We start from the raw sequence: 22,773 nt of genomic DNA on the forward strand, positions 1-22,773 counted from the left end.
GGCTGGGGCTGGGTCCGGGACTGGGGCTGGGTCCGGGGCTGGGGCTGAGCACGGCTCTCGGAGCACCTCCGCACCTCCTCATCCGCCGAATGTGCGCAGCGGGGTGCTGAGCTGGGTGCCGTTCCCCGTGACTCGCTGCCAGGCGTTCCCGGTGGGTCTGGGGCGCGCACACCCCGTCCTGCTCGCCCCGCTGGGTGCTGGGCGGGCACACAGGGATCGCTCCCCGCTGGCCCCGGCAGCAGTGCGAGGTGGTGGAAGCCAGCCCTGGGGGCCTGAAGCCGGCAGCGTCGCAGCAGGTAGCACCTGAGGATTGCGAAGAGCTGAGGCTTTCCCCGGCCCCAAAGGAACCGGAGTAACACCGGCCCCAAAGGAACCGGAGTAACACCGGGACTTATTTTGAAGGTGAAGCTGGGACACGGGTAAGTGACACCAGAGGCAATGGGCTGCCCCTTCCAGGTGACCACGCACCTTTATTGTTTGCTTTGGGGTTTTGGGTTGTGTCTTTTTTTTTGTTTTCCAAGTGTGAAATCTTACTCTGGTGAGGGAGAGTTTTGATTCAGGCTCCAATCCCCGTGCTTCTAACAAAGCAGAGAAATTTTGCGTTCGTTTCTGTGGCTGTCCGGTGCTTGCTGCGGCCGGTGAGTGTCCTCCGGTCGCTTCTGAGCAGGCTGCAACGAGAAACTCCCTTTTCCTATAAGGGGCACTGTCTGCCTCAGAAATGTTCTGCTTGCAAATACTTAACCCCAGAGCACCGTCACCACCAAACGCTGTGTGTGCTTTGAGAGAGCGGAGGCAGACCCGATTCCCCGTGCCGTGCACGAGACAGCACGCTCCCGTGTTTCTGACTCTCGTGCTTTTTTTTTTTTTTTTTTTTTATCGCAGGGCACGTGGCTCCTGCACTGCAATGACCACCAGACAGTTTAGAATGACCCCATGAGCCTGGAAAGCCATCTCTGCCTGCTACCTGCCGGAGGCAGCCCCACGCTCAGCCTCGCGGAGTCCCTTGGGAGGCCACAAGCCGCAGACCCGCTGTGCGGCCGGAGCCCCGCACCTCCTGCCCCTCCTGCACCTCCTGCACCTCCTGCCCAGCAGCAGCCGCACGCTGGAGCCCTGCCTGCTTCCAGACATGTGCCAGCAGCAGCCATGGCCGCAGCTACCTGCTTGGACATGACTCGTATTTTTTTTTTTTTTTCCCCTGAAATGTTGGGGGAAGCTGGACTTTCTCCAGTGTAAACAAGCAGGGAGAGGAAAGGATGGCCCAGTGCGGCACAGCCCGAGCACAGCACAGGTACGGCCCCCGACGGCACCCTACATCCCCCTACCTGTGGCTCCGTGGGGGTCCCAGGCCGGGCTCTGGGTGTCCTGGAGCTGAGCCCTTGGTGGGGCTGGGTGGGGTGGGGGCAGGTGTGGAGCCACCCCCAAGCTGCGGGGCCAGCGAGGAGCCAAGCCAGGTAAGGGGGCACGGGGCTGCGGGTGGGCACCAGCTCTGCAGGGTGCGAGGGGTTCACAACCACATCCACTTCACCAAGGGCTCCTCGGGCCACGGGGGGCTTCCAGCTGGCACCCAGCTCTGTGCCCTGCCAGGGGCCCGGGGGCTGCAGCCCCACTGGGCTGTGCTGACATTTGCTTGTCCTTGGCTGGGTCGGGGCACCCCGTTATCTCCAAGGGGTCTGCGCCACGTAGCGCTGCCGCTAAGCGGCTTTGCTTCTTTAGCACGTTTTGTCCCGGAAGGCTTTGTGAGCGCAGGCTTTGCTCGGACGGCCTGAGCCTACCTCTGGGCTCGAAGAGGTTACAGGTGTTTGTCCGTGCTGTTGAGCACAGGAGGAGAGTCGTGACCCTCAACGAAGTCCCAGCTTCTGCTCACTGGCTGACCTGGGGCAAAGTGCTTCATACCCGTGTGCTCGAGCTGCACATCTGCTGATTTCATAGAGCCATTGCGTGCTGTGAGGGATCCCAAGAGCTACGAGGATGGAAATGCAAAGCGAAGCTTGAAAGCAGCACTGACCTTGTTGTGCAGTATGTTCACTGGAGGCTGAGGTCTGGCCTCCGCCTTGCTGCAGTTTATCTGACAGCATTTTTGATGGGCATTTTGCAAAATGCCTTGGATTGGCAAGGCGCTGACATCTGTCACAGGCATCCCCAGATGTAACGCAGCGCTCCACCAGTTACACGTCTCCCCTTAGCAGCGCTCTGCAGGGCAGGACGTTCCCAGTGCTCTGCTTAGGTGGGACCAGAGCGCTCCAGGAGCTACCCCAGGATCTATTTGCACCATGTGGGGGTGATTTCTGACTGTAAAGACAGGAGCCTTTATATTACATCCAGACTGCATCTCAGCAATTCGCTTTCCCAGCTCGCAGGACCCTGAGGACGCGCTGATAGCGAGGACTGGCAGGACTGGTTGCAGCTCTGCAGAGAGCTCATGGGCTCATTTACTCTGGGGAAGACTCTGCAAAGTGACCGTGGCACGGCTTTTCTTTCTCCTGAAAACTCCCTTTCTGCATTAAATGCCCCAGGTAAGCGAGCAGACCGGCCGTGCCTCGCCGGGTGCCTCAGGTGTTGCAGAGGCAGCGGGCAAGCTGCTCTCCCAGCCCCTGCAGGCTGAATGCCAGGAGGGCGCTCGCCTCTGGAGACTGCACGGTCCCACCTGGAGGAGTCAGGACTTTGCTCATCCGTTCTGAAGCGCGGTGCGTGTGTCCTCAGGGGCCCTGCGAGCTGACCCCAGACAGGCTCGGCGCTGCTCCCTGAAGGTGTGACCTGCCTCAGCTGGCTTTAAGCTCGCTCGTTCAGGCACCCAGCCCCTGCAACCGCAGCAGTGCAGCTGCTGCTGAGCGCCTGCCAGCGGTGGTGCTGCACCGAGCCCCGGGCAGGCTGGTGGCCGGCGCTCCCCTGCCCGTCCTGGGGTCAGTTCCTGAAGCAGAGAGCTGCAGTCCCGCCGTGATGGGTCTGCGTTGGGTCGTGGTGCTGCCGACGCTTGCAGCGGGGATAAGCCAGAGCCCTCCGCTGAGTCTCGCTTACCTCCCGTTTGTAGGCCACAAGCCATCCTCTCTGCCATCCAGCAGCACATTCCTGCCCTCTGGCGTAGGTGGAAGAGGGATGAAGTGTTTCATTGTGTATTTTTACCTTAATAAACTCCCCAGAGAAGTTTGCTGCTGGGAGGAATCTCGCTCTCTGCAGCCTGTGTAGGAAGATGGTTAGCGTGTGTTTTTTGAGCAGCAGCATCTTTCAAAACAAACAGTGGTCGCTGACTACTTTTGATGTTTTCTTTCTAATGCACGGTCCATTTTATTCAAAGAAATTTATTCAGATTTCTTGTTTGTTTTTAATTTGGAAGTAACCTCGGTGGTGTTCCCTTGCAGATGGGTGAAGACTTCCCCAGCCCCGGGAGCCCCAGCTGAGCTTTTACAGAGCCTTCTGACCCAGCCCAGCCAAGAGCTTCGTGCGGGTTGGGGACGTGAGTGGGGCTGCGGCAGGATGTACGCCAAGAGCTCCCACCTCAAGGCCCGCTGCCATCGGCACAGCGAGGAGAAGCCCTACCCGTGTGCTTGGCCCAGCTGCGGCTGGCGGTGAGTAGAAGCCGCGGGCGGCACTGCCAGGGGGCACACGTTGCCTGCCGGGCTGCGGGAGGGCTCACGGGTAGTGAAAGGCCAGGGTGAAATCACAGGTTTTCTTCCCCAAATGAATTTCGGGTGAGACCTGTAAGGAGGCCTGGAGGAGAAAAGTGTTTTGAGTGACCCTGGGTAGTTTTCATTCAGTCTGCACGTGCTGAAAAGCTCCAACCGGAGAAGCCAGTCTGACCCTGTCCCAGACACCCCAAACCCCTCAAGAGACGAGCAGATCCCTGAATGCCCTCGGGCAATACAGCTTTCCCAAGGGATTTTGTAACTTTGCAAGCTTTCTCTGCCTGCTTCAGGATAATTTCTGCAGTTGGGCTACAAAAGGGGTTCCTCCAATTAATATTTCTCCCAGAAAATAGGAGTCCCACTGCATCCTCAGGAGCCAGCAGGTAGTTCTGTGTCGGTTTAGCATCTCTGCTTTATCCTGCTGTTTGCCTGCGCCGGCTGCTTGTATCCCTCACCTGCAGCATATCTTTGTCATGCATTTACTTTTGTTCGCTCTGTGCCTGGTAGTGGTTGTCGTTTTCTTTCATCTCTGTTCCCTAAATTAACCATGCTTCTTAATTGTGCTGCACATCTCTGATTGCTTTCTGCTGTGGTGTTCTCTTCCTGGTCCCGGGGGGCAGGATGCTCAGCACAGCCTTTGGGAAGGAGGATTAGTAGTCCTCAGGTCTCGTGTAGCACTTTCCATCAGCAGATCTCAAAGCACATCACAAAGGAGACTGGTGCTGGCAGCACCGAGCTTCCCTGGTTTCTTGTGCAATCCGTTGGCATCACCTCGCTGCGTTTCCCTGCATGGTGCATACAGCTTCTGGCTCAGGGTGGTGAAACTTCGGGAGGTGCGAGACTGGATCTGAATTACAGCCGTCCCCCTGCTTCACCCATGCCACGCTACGTGTCTGTAGGCTCCTTTCCCAGTACCAACCAGTGCTGCCAAACAAACCCTCCTGCACCTGATGCTCAGAGCCCGAGGACGAAGGAAAGGGGTTACGGCAACCCCACGAGCACCAGCCCTGCTGCACCCGCTCGCTGGCAGCCCATCCTCGCCTTTTTCTCTGCCTGGTCTCAGCTCAGTGTTGAGGCCGAACAGCTTTTCCCTCCGGGAGGGAGGAAGGAGCTCGCCTGCACGACAGCGTCCTGTGAGCCAGGCCCAGCCTGACCACGGAGCGGCTGCGCTCTGCTTCGCTCGCTGCCCTGCTCGCCCCTCCGTGGAGCAGCTCTGCGGCCTCGTGGCGTGCTCGGCTGCAGCTGGGGTTCTCTGGGCTCCCTTCCCTAGACGTGTCCCTAACTGTACGTTTGTGTCATTTCTCCCGTCTCTGCTTGCTGTGGGGAGCTTGCTTCTCTCCATAAAGCTGGAAGAGAAGTCAGCGGTTTGCCCAAGAGCTGAGGACGGCCTTGGGATGCATTTAGTTGTCACGGCGCTTCTTGTGAGCAGGCGCAGTGCTCCCTGCACCAGGTGTGAGCTTGAAATCCTATCACTGGGAGTCTGGGGTTACATCTGAAGCTCCTTGCTTTGTGCTTCTTTGCGTAGGCATGTTTCAGCCAGATGGAAAAACCCTTCTGTCCTAATACTCCTGCCATCTGTGCTGCCTCCGTAGAGGCAGAGCAGGAGAAAATCCTGTCTGGTCCTCCTCTCCAGCGCTCTCCTGGCACTCGGACATGCAAAGGATGCTGAAGTCCCCCCAGCTCCCGGGCCTTGTGGGGAGCATCGAGGTGGCGCCCTGGGAGCTGCTGTGCTTCAGCTCCCTGCAGGTGCTCCCGGTCTGGGTTTGTGTGTGCCAGGTGGAAGAAAGGGCTCAGGAGAATTAAGTGGGGACATGCGTGTGGTTATAGGGACTTTCCAGGCTGTTCAGCTGATCTGCTCCAGGTGTGGGAATTGCACAGCCAGGCTGAAAACCGGGTGTTCGTGTGGTCCTTGCTGCTGCATCCTCAGAACAGCAGCTAACTCGCTTCGGCCTGGAAACCTCTGCTTCTCTGCTGCAGGCTGGCTGCGCTTGCTTTTCCTTCTGCCCCTCTGTCTCCAGCTTCCCGTCTACCAGGCTGACACTGAAAACTCGCTGCCGTTCTGAGGAGCAAGGGGATGCTCGCAGTTTGCAAGGACACCCCGTGCCCTCTCAGGGAAAACAAACCTTCGCTCAACAGCGATGCCCTTTTTGCTGGATGTGCAAAGCGATAGGAAATCCTTTCCACCCAGGCTTCTGACCAGTGTCCTGTAGTCCCTGCCAGCCTGGGCTGGTGCCCCTGAAAGCGATTCGCTCAGCATCTGGCCTTGAGGCTGGCAGCTCGGAAAGTTTCTGGTGAGGGTAAAACAGAGGAAGGAAGGAGGTGGACGACGCTGTCCTTTAAAATCAGTAGCAAGAAACAAAGATCCCAGTGGGTGAATTCCTTTCCTCTTGCCTTCCTCTAAACCACCCCTTGGAGGGTTTTTTTCTTTTCAACACCTCCAGCAGGAGCCTGGGGTGCCCCCGTCCTGCCTCGCAGCGAAGGCCGGGCCCTCCATGCCTCCTTCCCCGGCAGGTTCTCCGGCTCAGATGAGCTCTCCCGGCACAAGCGCTCCCACTCCGGTGTCAGGCTGTACCGGTGTACCGCCTGCGAGAAGAAGTTTGCCCGCAGCGACCATTTAGCCAAGCACATGAAGAGCCCCCGGGGCCAGCCGGGCAGCCAGCGGACGCTGCGGGGATGCAGCAGGAGTTAGGTCCGGAGGCTGAGCCTTGCACGGACGAGCCCAGGAGGCATAAAACAGCAATGAAGAGGGGGAAAAGACTTTCTTTAACAAGCTGTGGAAGATCCAGTGTTACACTTCTTTTCAAGGATGTGTGTACTTCTGTTCTGCCTGTGTTCAGGGCCTGTTTCTTTTAAATATTCTTTGAAATCCCTGTGATGGAATCTACCTTAATTCAGGGTGTGAGCATCCCGTGGGCTGCTGCAGCCGCCACTCACGCCAGCATCCCGGAGCTCTGGGGCACACTCATTGCCGAGGCACCCAGAGAGGGCGGCCGGGGCTGTTTGTGTGCTGGGGGGACCAGAGGCAGATGCTGGAGGCAGCTTTTCCTTTGTGGTCGAGGTGGAGGCTGCGTTGTCTCTAGCCCTGCCCTCCCGTGGCGGTGGTTTTGCACCTGACCAGCACCGGGTGCGCTGGGGTCCCTGGGGAGCGCGACGTTACCACGGCGGTGTGAACAGTGGTGCGTGCTGAAGGGGGGTCAGGGGAAATGTAAGCAGCACCAGCGAGGTCCTTTTTTCACTTGCTGGCATGGAAATACCTACGGAGAGACGCCGCTGCGTGTGGCCCCGCAGCAGGGCTGCACGCAGCGGTCGAGGGGAGCGGAGCGGCTTGCAGGGTGCTGACGTCCTCTTTGTGTTTGCCTTCTGGTTAATTAAAGGCCAGCTCTTTGCTGCGGTGCCAGCTTCCCAAGCTTTTGCAAACATCTGGGAGGGAATTAGCTGCTTGTACAAACAGAGAAGAAACGTCAGGAGGTTGAGCTGGGCAGCGTGCCCTTTGCGGAGCCAGGCAGTGCGCCCTTCCTGCGCGGCTCTGCCAGCATGTCTCTACTGATGTTTAGTGCCCGCAGGCTCTTTTCAACCCAGGTGTGCTTCTGCCGTTACCCCGGTGCTCTTCCAGGGCAGGACTTCGTGCACTTGTCTCAAGATGCTCTTGGGCTGGCTTTGGTGAGGAGAGTTGGGGTGTACCCAGAATTAGGGACGGGAGGTGGGCTAAGCTCTGTCCCCCAGCCTGCGGAGGGCAGGATGGCACGGCAGACCGGGTCGTTCTCTGGTCCCTGGAGCTCTTTCTGAGCTATGACCGTGGGGAAGGACAAACCTTGCTGGTGGGGATGGATGTGGTGTCTTGCTCTAAGGGTTGGCACAAGCATCCCTGAACGAGACCCCAAACTTCTGTGTGAGGAACATGACCCTGCAGAGCAGTTTGAAACCCTTCCTGGTGACGGTGTCGCATGGCCGGAGATTTTTGGTGCTGGTGGCTGCTCCCCCCTCGGCGCAGTGACCAGAGCTGTGCCAGCTCTGTCGGGAAGCCACCCCAGGGCCACTTCGGGGACAGAAGGGGCAAGGGAGCCTGAAGTCCTCGGCTGGTTCCTCACCCGGAGTATTTGGGGATACGAGCACCACAGGGAGGGGTCTGCTTCCCCTACGTCTTTGGCCCCAATAAACAGCAAAGGTTTCTCTAAAATGGAAACTTCAGCGTGCAGAAAAGATGTTTCCACAGAGGAGGAACATCGCTGAAGCCGGCTTGGGTTCTGGGTTCCAGCTGTAACATCCAGCCGGCAGCAGCTGAAGGGAGGCTCGCTGGCCAGCCTCCAGCCTCAGCCTCGCGGGGCACCGACACGTGCCTCCCCCGGCTGCGAGGCTGCACCGAGCCATGGCCAGCGGACCTGCAGTTGGCTTTCCAACGAGCCGGCGTGCCCGGGTTGCGTGTTTCTTGGAGAACACCTGCGTTGCTTGCTTTCCTAGTCCCCAGGCGGGAGAGCAGGGTTTACGACAGGAATAGCTGGAGCCACGCTGCTCGACTTCAGCGCCAAGCTTTCCCCAGAGCTCTGGGAGGGCTGGATTCTGGATCCCAGCGTAAACTCCTTCATCCTTAGCTCATGAGCGGGTAGGTGTGGGTAACTGAGCGGGAAGAAGCTGCCTGCAGCGGGGTTTCTTTCCCGTGGAAGCGTGTAAGAGCTGCGCCCCTCGTGCTGGCTCTTCGGCCAGAGCTCCCCCCTCTGCCCTGGCCAGGTGTGACCAGGTGCCAGCAAGAAACGCAGCCTGAGCTCACGCAATGCCGAGCCTTTAATGACGAGCGAGAGGAGACAGGTATGCCAGAGCCTATTTTTGGTTGCCTTTTGTGTTAGTGGATTTTTGCCTGACCAGGAATTTACTTCATGCCCTCTTCCCTCGAGGGCTCTCTTCGGAGGCCGCACGCCAGCATGACTCACGCCCGTCTCATGCTTTCATCTGTCCCCCTTTGCTCCTCTCCCTCGCTCCAGACTCTTTCACAGCACACTCCCTGTTCTCTCCGGACCTGCCCCGTCCTGTCTCCCTCCGCTCCCAGCCGAAGGCGACTGGGGAGGTTGCATGTTTCCAAACCGGAGCGAGGAGAGCTGCCGTGCCTCTTCCCAGGCCCTTCTCCCTTCTCCAGCAGTTGTTTGCTGAGCAGCTCCGGCAGAGCCCGCGCCGCTGCTGGGGTGGATCCCCCGTCGAGGACGGGGCTGGGAGCGCTGGCGGCTTGCTGCTTACCTGCTTTGTTTTGCCATTCCTTTTAAACAGACCGCAAAGGGAGGGGAGAGATTTTTGTAAAATAAAATACCCTAGATACATATCTCTTGTGCAACGCGTATTGTAGTCTCACCTGCTTCCCTCTGGGGACTTTGGATGAATGGCTCAGAAGGTTTACCGAGGGCTCTGTAATTACCCGTCCTTTGCTCCAGTGGGGATATCTCTGCAGCAGGAGCGCTCGCTGTGGAAGAGAGGAGACCCCCACGGACAAAAACACGCCAGAGCTGCCGAGAGGTGCACCCAGTATCTGTGTCACCGGGGCTGCCGGGTTAAAACCCTGGCCCTGTGTCCAGCGACCCGGGCCGCGTGCCTGCCGTGCTCTCCCCGGTGGCGGAATGGGAACGGGAGGAACTGGCTGCCTCGTGCTCCGAGTGAAAAAGGCTGCCGGGTTGCTAAGCGCTGCTTTTGAAGAAGTTAAACGCAAGCAGACAGGAGTTGTAGCAGGGCAGGACGTGGGAGAGCACAAAGGGAAATTCAGGCAGCGTTTCTAAATTTGCTGCCGTGGCTCGGGCTGCAGCAGCACGCCGCGCAGAGCCCTCCGTGAGCGGCGTGCAGCGCCGGCCCCACGCTGCAGCCCACGCGAGCGCACTGCCTGGGGCTGGCTGCCTGTCCCTTCTGCACGGGGGGGGGTTTGCACGGCCCCCAGTTGGGTTTAAGGCCCACTTGAGAATGTATCTCTAAGGCAGAGCACAGCACTGGGATTTTCTGGTTTTGTCCCAGCACAATCAGAGTTGTGTTTTTATTAATAGTTATTTGGGCCAGAGTCCATCTTACTTGGGGAAAATGCAGTCCTTGGTGTAGCTTCTGTTTCTCGTGGTGGTTAAGCAGCAGAAGCTGGCTTATTGCAGAGACCATGCTGGCATCTTGAGCTTTTTCAGGCAAGCATGTGCAAAGGGGGTCAGTTGAGCCTTCCCCAGCTAGCCACCAGCTGGGCCAGAGCCTTCCTCTGGAGGCTGGGAGCAACAGGAGGTCAGACCTGGCAGTGTAAATCAGGTGGGGCAGGAGGATTTCACCCTAAGGGGCTCAGCAGCACTTCTGGGGCCTGAAGCTGGAAGCAAACGGGACAGGAGCCGCTCGCGTGGTTTGGTTGTGAGTGCAACATCGAACATTAACAGCTGTTGTACGGCCTGGACTTTGCACGACTTGATTAGCAAAGAACTTAGCTCCTGGGCAGTCACCGGAGCGGTGACCCCGCGCTGTGTGCTGATGGGTGCCGCACATGCCCTGGCCCCACGTCTCCTGAGGGCTGGAGGCTCGAGGCCTGGGTTCCCCAAACTGCCTCTACCGCCAGCCTCCGAGCCTCCGCTCTGCCTCTGCCCTGAGCGTGCGGACTGCCCGGTGCTGGGGCAGGGATCTGTGGCATTCCACAGGGCTGGAACCAGCGCAGCCCTGCAGCTTCCTGAGAGCAGCCACAAGCAGCGAAGCAGAGGCAGGGCAGACCTCTGCAAAGAAAACCCAGAGAACTGGAAAGCTGGAGCGCGAAACGGCTCTATTGTGCCTGAGCAATGAGGTTATTGGCAGTTTGGGCATGGAAGGGAACACGAAGAGGGGAACTGATTTACTTCTCCATCCCTCCAAGGTGCTGCTTTTGGCCTCGGCCCCTCCAGCTGTTACTCGTGGTCTCTCTGTGCCCTGCCATGGGCACCCCGCAGCATCCCGGGAGCCCCGCGATGCTCTCCGCCTGGCCGGGTGCCACCACGTCCCGGGGCGTGGGGCCGGAGGCTGGGGTTCTGCTGTGTGTCGGGTGCCGGTGACAGCAGGTTTCCCACTGTAAACTTGTCAGGTTGATGACTAGCACCATCTAGGCCTCGTCGGCAAACTAGCACTCGGCCCACTTCTCGGGGAGGTGGGCAGCCCGCTGCTGGACCTGCCCGCTGCTGCAGGACGAGGTGTCACCCGTGTCCAGCAGCCCCGTGGCCTCACCTTTTGCACCTCTAAAGGCAAGCAGGGGGCTCGTCTCCCCTCTTCACCTCCAAAGATACCCTAAAAGCTGTGTTATGAAGCATTAGTGTTGGCAACTGAAGCCTGAGTGATCCGTGAGGGCATTAAACATCCTGAGAGCATCTCTCCTGGGTGAGCAAGGAGTGGATTTTTGTTGTGAAACTGTGAAAAGGCACCAGCAGCCCTTCCTTCATCTATGGGCTTTTCCCTTGTGAACACATCTTCTTGCTAATGGGGCACGAAGCCTCTCATAATTATTCTGCTTATTTCAGGACTTGGACATTTCCAGTACTCTTGAAAGCTCGGTCTCCGAGTTGGAAAGCTCGTTGAAACAGCACCTCCAGATTCTGGAGTAAGGCCTTGTTACTGTCTGATTAGGTGTTGCATAATTTTCTGGCTTTCCTGGTGCCTGTGCTTCCCCGCTCCCTCCCAGCACAATCTCGGGCCAACCACCATGTGATTGCAGAGTCAGAGCCACGCAGGGAGATTTCGCTTTTTCTGATAAGTTGGTGATTTAGAAATCTCCGCACTTCTTTTCCTGGGTTGTCCAGTGTTTTCCTCGAATCGGCGGCTCCTTATCACTTTACAACCCTGTCCTTGGCTTGGAACTTGCAACAATCTGGACAAAATCTATTTCTAGGTGCCCCGGCCTGATTAACCTTCACCAGCAATCCCAAGAGCAGCGTAACCCTCCAGCTTCTTTTTTCTGTGCTCTTTCCCTTTAAAATGCCTTTGCTTGAGAGCTTCTTTTTAAAGCATCTTTACGTATGAGCTTTTCCTAAAGCCTGCCTTGTTGCCTGCCTTATTTTATTCCTTCCTTTTGTCCTATATATTTTTTCCCTCTTGTGATGTTGTCTCAGATGGGAACAAACCCACGTCAGATTGCAAACCCACGGCAGGGGAGGCAGAACAAAATGAGAGCTGCACAAAGCAGCAGGTTTATTATCCCTCCAGGAAAGCCCCTTCTTCGGCTGTTTCTCAGTGCAGTTGCAGGGCTGGAGCTGGAGCCCTTTGGGTCACTTAGGTGGCAGGGCAGAGTGGAGTTTTGGGTGCTATTCACATGTTGTTCCACACTGGCACATGGAGGGAATACAAAGTTTTGGGTGTCCTGGGCGATTGTGCCGATGGTGAGTCGAAGCAGGGGCAGAACTTGGAGCCGCGGTGGCGTGCTCGGAGATGCGGTCCGGTTGTTGGCCTTGCAAAACGTGCGAGGACCCCGCTTGAGACTGGCACATGGGCTGAAATGCTGGGTGTGTGATCACACGTCCTGTGAGATGTTCCTTTTCGGAGATGTTTCGTTCTCCCCCTTTGCCAGCAAGTGGTGCCTGGTGCCAGATGAGAACGTGCACTCAAAGGAAGGGCACGGCGTGTGCCGGTCCCTTGTTCAGCACAGCAGCAGGAGCTCTTGGAGAAACCCGACGGTTTCAGGAGAGCTCCCTGAGATGTGTAAACCCAGGTGCTCCTCCTTTCCCAAACAAACTGACTTAGCTCTGTTTGAGGTGCACACAAGCAGACGTTGGCAAACCTCCCATGTGTGACTCTACAGGAAGAGTCTGATAGAGCGCAGGAATTTTCTTTATTTTCTTCTTTGTTTTCTTGATTCATTGTGGGAGAAGGAGTCCAAGCTCTGAAGAGAGCAAGAGCTTAGCCTGGAGCACAGCAGAGGAGGATAAGACTGAGGGGCACAGGGAACCGCTTGACCAGAGGTTGGTGACATCTGTTAGCAAAGCACCTGCGGGGCGTTCGTCGTGTTTGAGTCACCTGTAGCGCAGATCAGGTGGAGGTGAGGAGGCTGCTGCTCGATGCCTCCTGAGCTCCAGACCTTTGTTCCCTGGGTCAGCGATTCCTGGCTTGGGTCACTACGGACAGCATGAAGGGCTCTGTTGAAATAATGACCAATGCTTTCCACGGGGAAAAAGAAAAGGAAAGTGACACATGCCTACATCTCAGAGGGGCTTTAATTATTTTGAAAGCTGAGAAACTCATTGTTGACTCTAGACTCTTGTGGAGTTACTTGCTTGTCCCTTTTCCTTACCTTTTTCTTTTCTTCCCCTCCCTGTCCACTCTCTCTCATGCTATTTTTTAGACGTAATAGCTAACTTCCATAAATAAATAAATAATGGTCAGCTTGGCTTAAAAACTTCCCCTCTCCCTTTAGTGAAAGCACATTTTGTAGAGGAGCCCTGTGCTTCCTCCCTTTCGCTGTAGTCAAATGGCATCTTGAATGGCATCTTCTCACGTTCTGTTGTGCCAGGATTCCCTTAACTTCCTTACTTTCCATGCTTTTGTCTCCCTTCCCATCTCTTGTAACTTGTGCAGTAAATGCTGAGAAAGGGTATTTTTTTAAGGGATTATGACTTGAAAGGTTGTGTTTGTGTTTCCCATCTTGCTCCTGAGTATAAATCTCCTTTCACTTTGTGGTAGTCATTTGACTACATGAAATGGGTCCAGCCGAAGGGGATGAGCTGGTAAAAATACACAATTTGCCTTCATAGAATCAGCATTAATTGTAGCTGGAGCTGCTCGGGCTTAACCGTGATCTCAGCTACACCTTCTTGTGTGCTTGTGGATGCTGGTACTTCCCAAACAAAAACGTAGCTGGCTGAGCGGTGCTTTGGCCTGTACCTACGTCTTGAGCAGGAGTCAAGTTTGTAGGAAGGCAAGTAGGTGAAACGTGCACAGAAGACTTTGTGCTAACACATCTAACCTCTTACCGGCATGTGTCTAGAAAACTGAAGGCTGCATGTTTTGGCATGTGTGGTGTTTGACAGTGGAGTGCTGCTTAATTCTTTGTTTTTTTCCCTGCCAATGGGTGGGAATCTTACGGCGAGGCAAAGACGGGTGTTTGTGCACCAGAGGGAAGTGGGGAGCATGCTGCCTGCTTGACCCTTCACCTGCTGCTCCTGACGCCTGATCCGATGGGAAAATAACTGCTCTCAAACTGGTGTGGACCCTGGTTTTAGTACGTATCTCAGGACAGAAACCGCCCATCTGTGTGCTGCTGCAGGCCAAGGCAGTGCCCCTTAGCAACAAACACAGTAGCTGACCATAGGAGAGCAGTTTCTTGAGGACTCAAGTGCGTGCCTGGGCTGCTTTAACGAGCTTCAGTGTGATTAAGGCTCCTGCTGCGTGTGCGGTCTCCTATCTGCAAGCCTGGGATCACCTCTCGCTTCTGCTCAGCCTCGGGAGTGCCCAGGGATTATGTCTTTGCTACCAGAGCGTTAGGATCAAGTGGGACATGGAAAAGATGCAGGAATAGAGAAGCCCTGGCCCAAGCCGGGAGCCTTCTGCGAGGAATGTGTCCAGGTGGGCTTCCTGAACATGGCCTGGTGCCACCCCGCTCCCCTGCACCAACATGGGGTTGTGCCTTTCCCCCAGGAAGAACCATCTTGGTGCGGGTTTCTCCACAAGCATAGGCAGAAGCAGGGAGCTCTCTGCACAGAGATGGACGGAGGGACGTCCGCACTGGCGTCTGCAGAGTACAAACGTTGGGTCGTCCCCTGCTCGAGTGACACCTGGACGCCTTTTGTCGAGCTGAATGCTGTTCTGTGTTATCCCTTGGAAAGTATTTATTTATTTTTCCCCTCTCTACCGTCTTCATTCTGGGGTCTTTTAAATTTTAAGCCATCTTTGCTGGTGTTCCATGACTGCGGGCGCTGCTCCTTCACGCCGTGACACAACCACCGACTCCTCCGTCCCAATCCCAAAAACCCGGCGTGGTGCTGAGGGCGAGGGGCGGCCGGGCTCCCCCAGCCCTGCTGCTCTGGCTGCGGCTACCAGCTCGGAAACGTGCAGCCTAAATCCTGTGAACTGCTGCTCCTGGGTTCCTGCTGCGCTTTCCCTCCTCGCTCCGCTTCACTTTCCCTCCTTACTCCGCTTCACTTCTCTTCATTTTCCCTTCTTGTTTCGCTTTGCTTTCACTTCTCACTCCGCTTTCCCTTTCCCTCCTGGCTTTTCCCGTTAGGATCCTCGCCCCCAGCACGTTCTCCCCCCCTCCCGCCCGGCTCCCCCCGTGTCCCCACCCCGCGTCCCGCAGAACCGGCGGCGGGGCCGGGCCAGGCCGGGCCGCGGGCACATGGCTGCGAGCGGCCTGGGCGGGCTCCGCGCCCCGCGGACTACACCCCCCAGAAGCCTTTGCGGGCAGGCGGGCGGGTACCGCCGTCCCATTGGCTAACGGCTCCCTCTCTCTGCTCGCGGATTGGCCGCCCCCCGCGTCCCTAGGGGGCCGTGGGCGGAAGCGTGGCGTACGGCGGCCGCGGAGGCTCGGTGCCGCCATGTAACGCGCCCGGCGCTCCCCGCCGCCGCCGCCTCCGCGCAGCTGCCCTGCGCCGCCCGGCCGCCTCCTGCCGCCTCCTGCCGCCCGCCATGGGGGCCCGGCGCCCGGCCCGGCCATGAAGGGCGGCGGGGGGGCCCGCTCCCACCTCCTGCCCGCCGCCAGGGGACCGCGACGCCCGGGGACCGGCGGGGCTCCTCCTCGGTGAGCGGGGACCGGGAGCGAACGGGCTGGGGGGGGGGGCTGAGGGGAACGGGCTGGGGGGGGCCGAGAGGGGCCGGTGATGGCCCTGGGGGGCCTGAGGGGTGTCGGGGGGGTTGGGGGTACCGGGGGGGGGGCCCGGCTCGGGGCTCGCTGCGGGCACCGGGGGCTGCTGAGGGGCCGGGGGGGCTCGGTCAGCACCGGGGGGGCCGCGTCGGGCGTCTCTGAGGGGATGTGGGAGGGGCTGGGGGGTCGGGGGGTGGGGGAGGCACCCACGCGTGGGGGCTTGGCCTTGGGGAGCGGAAGAGGCCGTGGGGGCTGTCCCGGCCCCCTCCAGCCTCCGTTAACCGGGGAACGGAGAAAAGGCCCCGGCCGGCTCCGTGGGGCACGGGGGGGGGGTCCCCCAGGTTCCCCCAGGTCCCCCCGGCCCCCTCTTTTCCCCCCGGCCCCGTTTCTTTGCCCCCCCCCCCCCCCCCCCCCCCCGAGGTGAGCGGGAGGCAGGAATCGCACGCTCAGTCGGGTGGTCGGGTTTTTTTTTGTTTTGTTTTTTTTTCTCCCTGCCTTCTGTAATTTTATTTATTTATTTATTTATTTTTTGGAGCGCTTGTGTGTTCTTTGCGGGATGGGTGGATGCCTCCCCACATCAATAGGGGAATCCGTGGAGAAAGTATGCAAATGGGCGCTGCTGCGCCGCCGGTGCACGCACGCAGGCGGCTCGGATCGGCTCAGCTCAGCTCGGCGCGCACCTGCCTGTTACACAACCTCACCTGAGCGCCAGGCCCGCTGCCAGCAATCCCCCTGCTGCCTCGCACAGAGGGGGGAACCCGGCGTTGCTGTGGCCCTGCTGTTTTTATTTTTGAGCAGCGGCTCCGGGCGCCTTGCAGGCGAGCCGCGCGCGGTGGGTGCCGGGTTTAGTCGTTAGCGGTGCTCTCTCTTCCTCTTCTCCTCCTCGTACGCAGGGCGAGCGCGCTCCCTGCACCAGGCGCAGCCTTCCCGACGGAGCTGCGGCCTCCGTGATTTCGCCCGGCCTTGTTTATTTTTAGGGGCTTAGCGCCTGTTTGCGGAGAGGAGTTGTTCCATCGTCATGGCAACCGGGCTGCATGTATCATAAACATTATTAAAGGAAACCTTTTCCAGCTCAAACGAGGCTTCCTCTTCGTAACAAGGTTAGGATCGATGGGAAACGTCGAGCCTGTTGCTCGGGGCTTGCTGCGCGGCACGGTGCGGGGACCCGGCCTCTTGCTCCTCGCCGCGGATGCTTTTACATTCAGCAGCCGTGCCGTGCCGTGCCCGCCGCAGCCAGATCCATCTGCTGCTGGTAAATGCTCCCCGCGGCCGCTGCCGTGGCAGAGGAGGAGGAAGCAAAGTGTAATCCACTGAAAGAGGAGCTCTCATACAATTACATATCTTCATGGCTTATTAGAGGCGGTCACATCAGCGTTAGAAACAAACCAAGTGCCAGATAAAAAATGGAGTGTCTTTGAAGTTTGCCATTCTTTCTGTTTTTTCCTGGCTGTTCCCCTGCTACCGAAAGGTGGGGAAGGCTAGAAAATGCAAATTCGGGACAAGAAGTACTTATTTCTCAGGCAGGAGTTAAAAAGATGAAACAAACTGCTCCAAAAACCCAAAATATTTGCTAATACCTTAATTTCATATAAACTTGCAGCTTGATTTTTCGAGCCAAGAACAGAGAATTTATTGCAGCGTTTGTTTTAAGTAAATATGACTGTCAGACTTGGAGAGGGATTAGGCAATGAAAGCTGTGGAGCAGCTCTTATCATGAGGACATCCTCCAGCGTTTCCTTCCAAGGAGCTTCCTGCCTCGATAACCACGGCTTCTCGTTCAGAACGAGCTGATTTTCCTGACCGCCTGGGAAACAACAGCGCCGTGAATACCAGGGCCAAGGGGAAGACTAGAATTTACTGGGATCTGGGATTTTTTTTTTGCTTATTTTTACCCGATTTTGCTATTTGTTAGGGAAGGTGCAGTTTGAGTGCTTCTTGGAAAGCTACCGGGGTTTGGAAACCTTAATGCTGATGTTGCAGATGGGAAAATGTGTGTCTCTAATTTAATTCCTTGCAAATGGTAACTTGGTTTTACATGTACAGCAGTCTTCTAACAGGTAATTCACCTGTCTTCGGGAAGTAAGCTAAGAAAGCAAGCAGCGATGGCAGCAGGAGTTCAGGTGTCCTTACAGTGCTCGGTGTGTCCCAGAAGCGGGCTGCGTCCCGCTCCTAGCACCCTGCTGAGGCAGATTTTTGGCCGCTAGGTTTCACACGTGTTGGGCAGCAGGCTCCTAAAAGGAGTCAAAATTGGTAAAACACTGCAAGGAGTAATTCAGGTGATTCACCTTCCCGGGGGCTTGAGAATGTTTTACGAGAGGTGTGTTGGTACAGGGGTGTTTGGAGTGCAGTGCTAATGAAATTGTTGCTTGATTGCGTGCTGATGACCACTTAATTGCATAGTTCATTAGTGATGTTACAGCTCCTCGTCCCGTTAGTAAAATAAAAGGAATAAGGGGAATAGCGCAGCTTTATACTTACTTATTTTGTTGGCTGGACAGAGACACTGAGCAGCCTGACGGTCCTTTGAAGTTAACCCTGTTTTGAACCAGGGGTTGGGCCTGTGACCTCCCAAAACCTCCTTTAATCTAAACTGTTGCCTTTTTTTTTTTTTAATTTCCTGGAACAAGCATCTAAAGCCTCGTCTCCACGGGAATATTGCGCAACAGAACAGGGGTTATTGTCTACAAATTCCTTCTGTTCACACACCATGGCCATCTTCAGCTATTAAAAAAAAACATGGGGAGGGTTTTGTACAGTGGAGCCCTAACAGCTCAGCTTCGCTGTGCGGGAGCAGGGTGCCCCTGTGGTGTGTGCACAGCGAGTCCGGCTTCCTGCAATTGTGTAAGGATTTAATTTGCTCACCTGCAGGCCCGCTGCACGGCTGATTTGCACCATTAAGCATGAGGACCCCGAGACAATCTCTAAATTATCATTGCTGTTTGAATTTATTTATTAAATGGAAGTATTTGGGGGGAGGTTTTGTTCTCTTCTGGTGAATTTTGGTGCTTTCAGGGTGCTGTGCACATTGGTGGTACTGATTCGGTTCTGGCAGGCTTCAAGCAGCATCCTCTGTGGCACCGTCACCCCGTGTCTCCTGCTTTATGCTGCTCTCAGCCAGCTCGTGAGGTGTCACTTCTGTGTAAATGTCTGGACAGCTGTAAGCGTGCCCCTGACGTGCTTGGGAGGGATTTTTGCCCTCGTAAGGGCTGTGACACTTTTTCTTCCCCTCTCCTTTGCACCGGCCTTGGCTTCTGGGGGGGGGATTCTGGCAGGGTTGTCGAGCTGCCTCCTGTAACCGGCCCATCTGGAAAAGTCATCGGCCTGCAGATGCTGATAAGGGAACAAACCGAGGCGCGGGATTACTGAGCTGCTCTCGGTGTTGAGTCAAAGCACAGGAAATCTGCCAGAAGGCGTTGAAAGGGGGGCTGGGGCAGAGCCCCTCCGGTGCTGCCCCTGCTGCCTGCCCTGTCCCGGCTGGCTGCTGCCTACCGGGGCGTAGCGGGTGCCCCTCTCCCCCCGAGCTGAGGGCGCCGAACCCCTCGGTTTGTTCTGCAGCGGTAAGTACAGCTGCTGGCCGCGGTAAAATCATATGCCGCTTCCTAAGCTGTGCCACGCAGTGACCGCACGCTCTCCTTCCCCCAGCGAGGCAGAGCCTGGAGGCTCTGTAATCACATGGATTGTGCGAGGCGGCTTGTGGCGAGGTGGGTGAGAAGTCGCTCGAGAAGATGCCTATCTCGTGTCCTGGCTCTTGTAGACGTGAAGCTCTGTGAAGTCAGGGCTCAGACAAAGCTGCAGCAACCTCAGAGAGGCTGCAGCCACCCGAGCACGCTCAGGTCTGCAGCGTGCGCGCTCAGCAAACTGCAGCCAAACTCCGTCAGCTACCCGGTGTGCTGCGAGGGTCAGCTGTAGGCGGCAGAGAAGATCTCAAGACAATAATAGTGCTCTATTTTAGCATGCTCATTACAAAGTATAACTGCCCTCTGCCTCTAGCAACTATTTTTTCCTCGTACTCAACTGGTGCAGAAGTGGGAAGGCTGTTGTCATAAACAGCGCCGTTGCTTCGCTGCCTAATTCCCTCATTGTCTTTTCAAATGAGACCTTTGTCTTTCTCCGTGGACTCTCAGAAGGAAAATAACCTTCAGCAAGGAGGCAGTTTGCAGTGGTGTGCTTGTAATTATTGGTGTATTCATCTCGAAGAAAAAGCAATCAAACGAGGAGGCTTTTTATGCTGACAGGGAGCTGTGCTGGGAGATTGATGCCTTTTGATGAAAGGAGCCGTAGATGTGAAAGAAGCTGAAACGTTACGTACAAATCATGCAAGAAGCAACGCCTTGCCATTGTTAGCGGGGATAGGAGTGGGATGGTGGGTGCCTCTCCTCATCCCCATGCCTTTGAGTTCCTGTAATCAACGAGCCCGTAACGTTTCTGGGGAGTGGGTTTTGCTGAATCAAAAGGACAAGAGGATCCGCCAAATTCCCGCCCCTCTTGGGGCGGAAGGAGGGGGACAGTTTTGAGCATGTGGCCCTAAAAAGGGCTGGGGTATGGACAGAAGCTGGGCTGCCCAGTGCCACCCGGCAGCTGGAGGTGTTTTGCAGAGCTGGGGTCAGACGGGGCGCTGGCACCGCTCAGGAGGCCTCGGGGCTGCGAGGTAAGGGCTCGTGGAAGGAGACAGCTGCCATCTGCCCCCGGTGCTGAAGAAGGAAGAACTTTTTAATGCAGTACCTGGTTTTTCTTAAATCAAACAAAGCGAGGTGCGCAACTCGGCTGTACTGGTTTTAATTTTACATTTTGTGTGGTGGGTTTTTTTTTTCTAATCCTGTTTTTTCCTGAAGAAGCAACAGTTCTTTGATGTATTCTTAGGCGGTACCAAAGCAAGTTTAATAAAGTCAAATGAGAGGAGCCTTTATTCGTCCTGCAGCGCTGTCTCCTGTATATGTATTACCCTCTCCCAGTTGCAGCTTACTCCTGGACTCTAAAGGGGCGAGCCCATTGATTTAACCAGCTGGGAGGGTTATTTGCTGGCCCTCCTTGCTGGATATAGTCTGCAGGAAAAACTCCCAGTGACGCTGAGGTACCTCTGTAGTTTCCTGTACACGTGCACAATAAATATTTAATAAAGAGGGATGTTCATTCTTCTCACCTGCAATACAGCCTGCCCCTTAACAGCACCACGCTGCTCTCTGCCTGTGTTCCCTGACAGCCGGGCCGTCAGTAAAACTGCCCTGCCTCGTTGGGAACGGGTCTGATGGAGACTTGATAAAGCGGAGGGTGATGGCCACGTGCAGCATATCCTATAAGTGATGGGAGGGATCATGACAACACTAAAGCCTGTAAATGCTAGAGACATTGCTAGAAACTCAGCTGATTACCGTGCCAGTACAGTCGGTAACTGTGCCCCTGCCTGGGGAAGGATTCTTCCAGCCAGAAAACTGCAATGCTTGGGACCCAGGCACCGTGAGCTCTGCGCAGAGCATCCACGTTATTATTTTGGTCAGTGCTCCTTAGAACAGCGTAGCACATCACCGTGAAAGGTGATTTTTTGAAATCCTTTATCTAATATCATTTCAGTCACTACAGGCACAGGCCGTGTTGCTGAACTTGGTGCTGTGCACACACAGTTTGGTCAGCACCGTGTATCCCAATCGCAAACCAGCCTTCGTCTAGCAATCATTTGACTGCAGTTGGTGAGCTTTGAGATGATAACAGCAAAGTACTTCTTCCCGAAGGGAAGCACACCGGTGGGATTATGGCATTGAAATTGGGGGATGAAATCTGCACAGGTTTTTAGGCGAAGAAAAACCTCTGCCACTCTGAAATTCTGCTGCTAATCTAATTTCTGTGTGATTACCTCCCGTTGCATCAGGCAGCGCTAGTTGGTGCAGTGCTGTTACGGGCTTTGGAGCTGCTGCAGATAAATGTAGCGTGGGAATAATCACTCAACTTCATTTTCCTGCTCTTTCGCTGTTAGCACTTAGCGCGGGTATTGACAGCTCTGCAGAATGGTGGAATCAAGTCCTTATGTCTGCACAACAGCCGTGCGTGTGCATCATCCTGACGGCACAGTGAGGCTCCGCTCGTGGTGCTCCGCGGCACGCGCGTCCCTGGCCGTGCCAGCAGGCAGATACTAAACGAGATTAAAGGTTCCTGGTGAGTGTGAACGTAAGTCAAAGTCCTGGAAAGGATTGAATTCGGTTCCCTGCCCCAGAGGTCCGGGCCTTTCGGCTCCCCAGCGCGCTGTGGGAAGTCTCAAAGCACTGGGCTCAGCAGCTGATGTTTTCTTAGAGTACTCGGCAATTAATTTGGGCAAGCGTGGAGTTGTATGCGTGCGGTAATTAACGAGGAAAGCACCTTAGGCCAGCATAACAAGGTGGTGTGGGTGTCCTTCATTTTGAGATTGTTGCGTGTAATTGCAGCAATTTAGCTGGCTTGATCAATGTAACATCCCTCTGGAGTCACGTAAGCGTGCCATTAGGCAGGTAGTCTTAAAAATAGGCTCAACGAGATGGGCTCTGCCCAAAAAAACACCTGCCCTGGGGCACCTTATTTAAATAAGAATGCACGGTCCTGTGTGAGCTGTCAGCAGTAATCCTTTTACAGGGCTGAGTGAGTCGGGAGGCTCTGACACGAAGCCGGTTCTCTTCCTTATATAGGGCTGGGTGAGTGCTGGGCAGTATCGAGGTTGGAATAAAAGCCCTTGGTAACAGATGAACTGGCTGGCAGTGCCGCCTGGATCTTAAACCTAGCCCTGCGGATGCCTGGACCTCAGACAGCGCGGGCGTGGGTCCCGCTTGCTGGGGCTGGGCGCGATGCCGGTGCTGAGCCTGGTGTCTGGTCGCTGGGGCTGCAGACTCCCCCCCAGAGAAACCCTGTGCTCTATAGGTTTTTTACTGGGATTTGTTTGGGGGGGAATCCAGCAGTTACACATATCAAAACAGCGTCACTGTAATCCACCGTGAAGGCTCTTGTTGCACAGTGGCCGGGTTTCTTGTTATTGCAGTGGAAGAAGTTGAAGCCATCTGTGTGAGGAACAGTTTCCTCGCTGGGAGAGTGGGGAGGGCTGGCACAGGCTGCCCGGAGAGCCTGGGGAGTCTCCCCTGGGGATATTCACAAGCCACCCAGACGTGATCCTGGATACGGGGCTGTCGGAGACCCTTCCTGAGCAGGGAGGTTGGGGCAGCTGATCCACAGAGGTCCCTCCGACCTCTGCCACTCTGCGATTCTGCGAGAAAGAATCGGTTCTGGACTAAAGGAATCCATGTGGGATACTGCATTAATATAATTTGATCTGTTAATTCGCAGCGTAGCTTATCCTCATGCTTCCTCTGTGCAGACAGGATTATTTGCGTTCTGCTCCAAAACGTCTGTGGAAGTGCTGTTCCGCGCGGTCAGATATGGTCAGGGAGAGAT

General features: G+C 56.1%; 2 protein-coding genes across 2 annotated transcripts in view; both read left to right on the forward strand.

Moving 5' to 3' along the window:
• LOC310887071 (uncharacterized protein) lies at positions 1-15,128 on the forward strand. The gene is made up of 4 exons (XM_083812527.1): positions 1-419; positions 883-1,288; positions 3,357-3,563; positions 6,132-15,128. Exons 2-4 carry the CDS (start codon positions 1,254-1,256, stop codon positions 6,307-6,309), a joined length of 420 nt encoding a protein of 139 aa, XP_083668653.1. The 5' UTR covers positions 1-419; positions 883-1,253; the 3' UTR covers positions 6,310-15,128.
• Positions 15,061-22,773, forward strand: part of ELK4 (ETS transcription factor ELK4) — a 21,903-nt gene continuing 14,190 nt past the window's right edge. The window contains exon 1 of the mRNA XM_083812517.1: positions 15,061-15,303. The gene's annotated coding sequence lies outside the window, so the exon portion shown is untranslated. The remainder of the gene's footprint in view (positions 15,304-22,773) is intronic.

The sequence above is a fragment of the Anser anser genome (assembly GCF_964211835.1).
Source record: "Anser anser genome assembly, chromosome: 27".
In the NCBI taxonomy this organism is placed as follows: domain Eukaryota; kingdom Metazoa; phylum Chordata; class Aves; order Anseriformes; family Anatidae; genus Anser; species Anser anser.